Source organism: Dermacentor andersoni, chromosome 7 (assembly GCF_023375885.2).
Source record: "Dermacentor andersoni chromosome 7, qqDerAnde1_hic_scaffold, whole genome shotgun sequence".
NCBI classification, from domain to species: Eukaryota; Metazoa; Arthropoda; class Arachnida; order Ixodida; family Ixodidae; genus Dermacentor; species Dermacentor andersoni.
This window is the reverse complement of record NC_092820.1, coordinates 120547323-120555374: the sequence shown is the minus strand read 5'-3', so window position 1 is coordinate 120555374 and position 8052 is coordinate 120547323. Positions and strand designations below refer to the sequence as shown.

The window sequence follows — 8052 nt, the reverse complement described above, 5'->3', positions numbered from 1 at the left end:
CGTGACGAAAAAAGAAAGTGCTTTACAGAGGTTATCGATAATGGTCGTCAAAATGCACTGGAATTGCATTGACCGGCATGTATACATACACCACCTAAATGACGAAGCAGGGACAAGCGCGTTCCACGCATCGGGGACGGTAGTGGGCTGTTTCCAGTGGTGTGATACGCAGTCACTGCACCACGTGACACCACTATGTGACGCGCGCGCGCGACCGACCGCGGATTTCACTGTCTCCGGGATCCGCCCAGTCTTCATTATGCACCACCTCCGGGATCGACCCGCTCGACGAGGAACCGACCGAGACGAAGTGCCAAACCCCATGGAGAGGAAGGCAAGGAAATTAAACTGCGCTTACATTTGTTGTACGTTTGTTGTAGGAAGGCTATTTAGGAGCCGTTTCTAGCTTATTTGATAAATTATACTGGGAACAGAGCCACTCACCGCAACATTACAAGGAGTCGCACTGATAAGGTTGTTCATTACACAAGGCGATTCGCTATATCTACCCCCATACCGTCTCGATCTGAGCGCTCGCGTTTTGAGACCAACGAACCGTCCGTTTACTGAATGATTGCATTAAATGATGGTTAAACCACCACATTAGCACCATTTATTTAGAAGGAAACTACACACAAGTGAGCGCGGCCTGGAATTAACCTCTTCCTGCACCACTAAAGAAACACACACACGCAAATGATGAGAATGCAGTTGTAACGCACGTAGTGTTCACCGAAGAGAACCTCCACTATAATTGGCAGCGAGCAGATCCCTTTTGCTAGTAGCGAGCACAGCTGCTACACGGGTTATAGCCACCCGCGTCTAGTACGCAAATAACCCACCTTTAGAAAGAGTGCGCGCTGCCATCGAGGTCGTGCCTTGAACAAAACTCTCTCGACTTAACTGTTCTCCACAATGTATCGGAATCTCTTCCTTCTTCAGAAGGAACACCGGCAGCTATGTCGGTGCTGTTGAGTCAAATTGCTTACCAAGGCGCATTTGTTGATAGCCCCATAACCAATGGCACATGTCAACCATGATGGGTTGTTCAAGATTGGTACGAGGTCATTGAAGAGTACGTTTTATTATATTTTTTGTTTTTTACCCTGTAAAACACTAATTTTCGACAAACTGTACCAGTACGACTAATTTTGTTAATCAGGTAAAGTGCTTCAAAAACGTTTTAAGAGACGCAAATATCTCTGTAATCCTTCTACAGCAAAGAATCCATTTGTCTACTTACCACCAACCACTTCGCTTCGTGGACCTTGGTGGAAAAGAATGGATTGCAACGTTTCTCCACACAGGGGCTACGCAAAATGACTTACTGCGGGCTACCAGCAGTACGATAACGCTCGAAACATGGCACTCCGCGCAGGGCCTTCTCATACCACGTGCATAGGATCCTGCTTTGCTTACAAATGTTCTTCCCGTTACTGTTGTTTGTCAGGTATAACCCACAGTGGGCAGGCGTGCCGACGAAAAGCTTAATTACAGCTTCCAGCAGTTTACTGCCAACAGTTTACAGCAGTTTACTGCCATCTATGTATGTTATGTATGAAAAATAGTTTGAGTTTGTCAGCCTCTTTTCGTAGCAATCCATTCAGAAAGTGGCAAAATATAACTGAGGTCAGCTTGTGGCAAAATAAAAAAAAGTGTTCGCTCGTGTCAAGGTGAGGTCCTCGATATCCCTAAAGGGCGGGTGGAGAAGGTAGAACACTTGCTGCCAATGGTGGAAGCATGGGATAAACTGGTACGTCCTCGCTTTTGAATAAACAACTTGTTGCTAATAGTCACAAAGAGCCAGCTGCCGTTAGCGCAATAGAAGCATACGCGCGCGATCGTTGCCTGAGCTTCAGGCTGCAGTGCGGGGTGGCCGAGGTTTGATCCCGTAATGGGACACTCCATCATTTTTATTGATAAGGCCCGAAATGGTGCGAGACAGGAACCTACCTATAGACCAATGGCAAAGCGCCTGACATGAGTCAGTGCGTTAAAAAGCGCAGTGACGAACCTATACATCCATACCTCTCTTCGCGGCTCCGGACGACTCGTAGAAGACGGCCGACGTGGAGTCCCTGAGACGAAACTTCCACTTCCAGTCGGCCGTCCGCAGTGACGTCACGCTGGCCACCAGGAGTGACGTGGTGCCGTTCACAGCGCCCCGAGGTATGGCGTGCTCGCACTCGAACGCAGACATCACGTGTAGCCACTCGTTCACGCGCTCACGCACGCCCTCGCCATCTGCGATCGAGACGCGCGGGTGGCCTCAGTGTTTACGAAAGTCGGCGCAAGTCCGGTCTTCGAAATCTCCAGCCGTTGTCTTGAGCCAGAGTGCTACTCATGTCTACTATAACTTAAGGATACCGTTCAGTTCATTCGATTGCGTTATTATATAAGGTGCTTTTTTCCTAGCTGCGCCAAATTTTCAAAAAAACTGCATGCTGCTAGCAGCACGGTTCGAATCCGTGGTGTAAATTACTCGATGATCTAATTACTTCCGGCTCCTCACACTCTCAGCGAGCTGGCTGCCGCTGCTGGGTGACGTAAGCAGGACGCCGCTTGGAGGGGCGGGGCTTTGCGTTCGCTGCAGCTTCCCCGTTCGGGTTTCGCGCGCTCAGTCTTCGCGAAGCTTTTTGGTTGTGTTCGTCAGAATGGAAACGAGTTAAAACGGCTGCTGTTCCGTTTTACTTGCGCTTAGGGTGACCTTCCCGTTGAGTTTCCAAACATTCTGCTTAGCTGCCATTTCGTTTTTACAGTAAAGTAGCCAGCATCGTTTTAACTTCGATGCTGTCTTCGCGTAGCTGTCTTTTTGGCCGTCTTTGTCAGAACGGAAACGAGTTAAAACGGTCGCTGTTACGCTTTCTTATGCAGAGGGGGACGTTCCCGTCGAGTTTCCAAACATTCTGCGCAGTTGCCATGTTGCTTGGACAGTAAAGTAGCCAGCATCGTTTTTGACTTCGATGCTGTCTTCGCGTAGCTGTCTTTCTTGTCTGTGTGCCAGAATAGAAACGAGAGTTAAAACCGCCGCTGTCCGCATAGGTGTCTATTTGGCCATCTACGATGAGTATATTGGAACAAAGTCAATGGCTGACATGTAAAAGCCACACAGAAGACCAATGTTGATTTGTATTTTGCCGGTCAGATGAGGTGCCGTCAAACTTATAAATAGGGGTCTTTGTGGTGTTGCAAATAAAAAAGAAAACCTGTTGTAGTGAGCAGTTTCTGCGTGTAAGTGGGAGTGTCTTTAAATTATCATCGTTTAGTCCTTCAGCCGACGCCTAAGCTTCGTTTCCCCGCAACATATGAAACTAACTGCTATGAAACGAACACACTGCTATGAAACTACTTCGAGGCCAGACACGACGTCGATCAAACATCACTTTCGCGGACAAGTTATGCGGCGGTGAAAGGCTTTTGCGAACCGCCCCATGTTATGTTGCCAGATTAAATAGGCAGTATTGGAAACGGAGGTGCCTTTAGGACGGGGTGACTGCACCAAGCTTACCTAATGCGAAATCAGCGTGCTGATGCTCCACGAGCAATGAGTCAATGGCCGCGCGTAGACGAATGCCGGCCGAGGCACAAGGGTCCACGTGACTGCCTGTGATGAGCTGCGTCTTGTTGTTGAAGCTGAAGTAGCAGAGTCCTCCCGCCAGGCCGGTGAGCTTGTACGCGCGACGCCGCATGTACAGCTGCACACGAATACAGACGCAATGTGCGGAGAAAGAGAGAGAGAGAAAGAGACAAAACTTCGTTGCTATTGTATGAGAATTGTCTGAGACCTACCGCTCCACGAATTCGCGTGCTGTGTTCGACAAGTGCCGATTCGGTGACCGCTGCGAGGAATCGTTAATTTTCGTGTCTTAGCGCCTTGACTCAGCCATTCGACGGCTTTTTTCTTTTTTTAATTCTGGGGTTTTACGTGCCAAAACCACTTTCTGATGATGAGGCACGTCGTAGTGGAGGACTCCGGAAATTTTGACCACCTGGGGTTCTTTAACGTCACTCGACGTTGCGGGGGTTGCTTGAAAAATTGAATTTCTTACAGGAGGAGTGGTGGCATGGAATAGCCGTGCCCTAGAATAGCCGTGCCCGAGCCCTGTTCCCTTATCTGAAAACAGCAGCTGGCTCTCGTTACTGATTGGCTGATAATGAGTCCTTCGCTGAAATGAGCTTGCTTGGTGGCATGAACCGGACACTACACCTCAGCAAGTGCAGCACGAAGGTCTAAAAATGGTTTCCAGCACTCTCTTGGTAACCGGCGGTGGTTATTGCGGCACTTCGGTCTGATGGTCAGTGAGGCTAATCGCGGGAGCAAGATGTTAGATATTTTTTTTTTCAATTCTTGGGGAGCGCACATAAAAACGAAGCGCGAGAAAAAAATACTGGAGAAGCGTTGGTTGTCCTGTATTCTTTCTCGTGTTTCGTTTTTTTTTTGTGTGCGCTGCACCAGGAACAGATAGCTTCCGACTCGCGCGCTGTTCTAATCCTCCTAGGTTTTCTTTAATGATAATGATGCGAAGCGAACTTACAGGAAACGCCAAGGAAAGCCTGAGGGTAATTGACTGTTTCAAAAAGTGGATGGCAGAAATAATAAGCGAGTGTTAAACTTGCGCTAGGGCACCATATTGTCAATAATGAAACATTAAAAGGGAAGAGAATACCTTTGGCCGCCAGTATACAATAAGAGTCGAACTCACAACCTCTGAAGGACAGGGACTATGACGAGTCCTTCCTTATATAAAAAAAGACCATACAGTGAAAAATAGCTTGGGGAGCTGTATTTACAAATTAACCTTCTAGAATATCAAAGAATAAAAAAATAAAAATTGTGAAAGAATACATAATCAGTCTGCGCTGATTTTGGGCTGCTGAGCATGAGTTCGCTGGATCGAATCCCGGCCACGGCGGCCGCATTTCGATGGGGGCGAAATGCGAAAACACCCGTGTGCTTAGATTTAGGTGCACGTTAAAGAATCCCAGGTGGTCGAAATTTCCGGAGCCCTCCACTACGGCGTGCCTCCTAATCAGGTAGTGGTGCTGGCACGTAAAACTCCAGAATTTAATTTTTTTTTTCAGTCTGCGCTGATTGACTGTTTCTCTGAGGTGTCCGTTAGGGAAATGAAGCTTATCCGGAATTTACCATTTACGGGTCCATCAGAAAGCAACTACATTCGCTTGTACTTTTCTGGGCTTCACTGTTAAATCTGCAACCTTTTACGGCTGTGTTTTGCCATGGAATCGGACTTGTAGGGAGATTTCGTAAAAGGTTTGCATAACTTAATAAAAGGACAATCAGACATTCACCCAATCGTAGCAATTGCTACGACGGAAACCCATACGGGTTTCTTGAGAACAAAAAACCTCGCAGTTGAGGAAAACATCTCCTTGGTCCGGGACTCACACCCGGGACGACCACCTTTCCGGGACAGCCAGATTAACCAGCCAGGGCAGCCTGGTTAGCTCGGATGGTAGAGCGGCTGCACCGGAAAGGCGGTGGTCCTGGGTTAAAATCCCGGACCAGCACGAATTTTTCAACTGCGACGCCTTTCTTTCATGGAACCCGTATGGGTTTTCATTCTAGCAATTGCTACGATTGGGTGTATCTCTAATTTCCCCTTTATTTCTCTCAACCTTGCGGGTTTCCGTGGAACTATCACGTCAAGCTTGCATAAATCTACTTATATAAGGGCATTCTACGCGGTGATGCGTTCATGACAGTGACCTTGAAGTCGTCGCCCTGACATTCATGCAGGTGGAGTGCTTGGGCGAGTTGATCGGCGGTGCGTCTGCTGGCGAGGGCCAGCATCAGGGCCATTACGGTCTGCACAGCCAGAGGAGAGAACAGCACGTTGGAAGCAGCTCCGCCGGTCCCGCGTCTCAACTCCAGGTACACATCGACCGCGAACTGGAGCATGGCGTCGTTGAGGGAGTTTTCGTTCGGCAGCGGTCTGCACGGAAGTAAGAAAAAATAAAGAATGCCGCATCACTCATGACCACGTTTAGAACTAGGCAAGCATGGAGGAATCGCAGGCATGGAGATTAGCCTCGGCAAGTCGCCCCACCCTCTGCGACCTATCTGTGCGTTGAGTGGTGGCAAATGGGCCCTCCACGGTTGTAGGATCTCTCGAGGCATTGTTTTGTTCGCTATAACCCTTCGCGCTCTTAGTGACAATCTCGTCTCGATCGGCTACAAGCACATATACGTATCAGTTGTCACGTATACGTTGCGACAAAAAAAGAATAATTTACAAAGTTACCCAGCTTCTGGCTCAGTGGACGTGACCTTGCTCTGCTGAGCGCGAGGACTCTGGTTCGAGTCGACGCCAGCTCTACAGCGACAGCGCTGCGATGCAGTTCACGACACGAATGCGCCATTGTTCGAGAGTGTTACAGTCCTGCTGCACTACACCACGAATCGCTGAGCTCGCGCACTATAGCGCTACTTGTTATAACACTGAAGCCGGTGCGGTGGCTGACGACTTAGCTTGTGAGAACTTGATGAGTGAAATCGTAACTGACTAACCGGCGACCTCTTTCAAAGCCATTTGTGGCGGAAAGGACGCGAATGTCAACGAAGGCAACGCTGTAGAACAGCCGGTGAAAGAACGAATATTTTTTTTTCATTGCAATGCAGGAGACAATAGTGCAATTCGGCGACGTGTCAGATATATATATATATATATATATATATATATATATATGTAACGAAGGGTTTCGGAGCTCGCAAGCACTTCGTAATAAAGGCTGCATGTGCTCGACTAACCGCTTAAAATGAACACTCGCCCATAGCATGCATTCGCGCTCCTCTTGAGTGAACTTTGCGTAGCTTCTCGAGGTCCGTCGAAATTTTGACTGCGGTGTGGCCAACACGCACCTCGCTTTGCGATGGTTTGCCCGCCGATCGTGGTAAGCTAGCGTCTCTTGCTCCGACGAAGAGGATGGACCGGCGGACTCTTCGACGTCCGGGTTTGTCTTGTCGGTCTTCGAACTTTCTCCATCCTTTAGTCGACCGGAGCAGGCTGCTACCAGATGTTGGTCCCTTTTGCTGGACTTCATGACTACTAAATTCCCCTGCAGCTTGCTCGCTTGCTTGCGCCTTACACCATGGCGTGTACCCACTAGGAAGGATTGACCGAGAACCCGGATGTTACACAGAAGAGGGCATGTACCATTTAAAACAAACAAAGAAAAGGCCTTGAAAACTGAGCATTCTAAAAAGATAATAGAGTAGACTGATGCTAACGATACTTTTATTTTTCTTTCAGAGAAAAAAAGAGTTATTTGCAAATAGATAGGGAATTTGCAGGCATTAAAATTAACTCAAAATCGAATTGCAATTTTGTGAAGTATGAAATATTGCTAAGTCATTTAACCGTGTATTATCCTTGTGTCATAAAGGAATTCCCAGATGGCCGTGCCTACGTTTCTGTGGCTAAAGCCCAACGCAGATGCCCCGAAAATATTTTGAAAATTTGCAGAAATGTAGACCTGATTGTTGGAATGGAATTTATAAATGCAGTTTTTCCTCTGTTTTTTTCCATCAAGCATGTGGCTCCTACCGAATACGGGAGATTGGCCATAAAATCGGACGGATTATTTCAATTTATAACGAAGAATAAATTTCACATTATCTATGCACTTAGCGCTGTAGAACCTGGCTTCTAAATCGCCCGCACGGTATCTTTCGTTCCTCCTTCCTCCTACTTGACAAACGTGGCCTCCACTCGGGATTATTCGAAAATGCTTAGTTTAGTATGTGGTGGACAACGCTATGGTGGTGGCTGAGGAAAAAGAAAAACAGAAGTCAGGTCGTGAAGAACGCGCAAGGACGCAAATGTTGAAGGCAACAGCAACAAACTACTACAAGCAAAAAAGGGCGAATGTACCCGCCTCCAAACGCAAGCCTCACGCGAGCGCAATCCTCGATCCTGAGTCGAATCGAAACGAAGTCGTTTCCCAGCCCACATTGGCTGGCTATAATTACCAACGGGCAATGGAACCCAATATGTCAAAACTGAACAAATCCAACATTGGCTACCCAAAATC

At 47.8% G+C, this 8052-nt stretch overlaps 1 protein-coding gene across 1 annotated transcript; it reads right to left on the bottom strand.

Moving 5' to 3' along the window:
* Window positions 1-1959: 1959 nt before the first annotated feature.
* LOC140219493 (ipis-1-like) lies at window positions 1960-5920 on the bottom strand. The gene is made up of 3 exons (XM_072289302.1): window positions 5729-5920; window positions 3509-3695; window positions 1960-2244 (listed from the first exon to the last, which is right to left on the bottom strand). The coding sequence occupies exons 1-3, from the start codon at window positions 5918-5920 to the stop codon at window positions 2015-2017; spliced, it is 609 nt and encodes a 202-aa protein (XP_072145403.1). The 3' UTR covers window positions 1960-2014.
* Between the last annotated feature and the right edge of the window lie 2132 nt (window positions 5921-8052).

Coding starts and splice junctions, on each gene's coding strand:
- LOC140219493 (XM_072289302.1), bottom strand. CDS start 5,920: ATGCTCCAGTTCGCGGTCGATGTGTACCTGGAGTTGAGACGCGGGACC. Junction 3,696..5,728: donor GTCAGGGCGACGACTTCAAG/GTCACTGTCATG, acceptor ATTCGTGTGCAG/CTGTACATGCGGCGTCGCGC. Junction 2,245..3,508: donor GCACGCTGATTTCGCATTAG/GTAAGCTTGGTG, acceptor TCTCGATCGCAG/ATGGCGAGGGCGTGCGTGAG.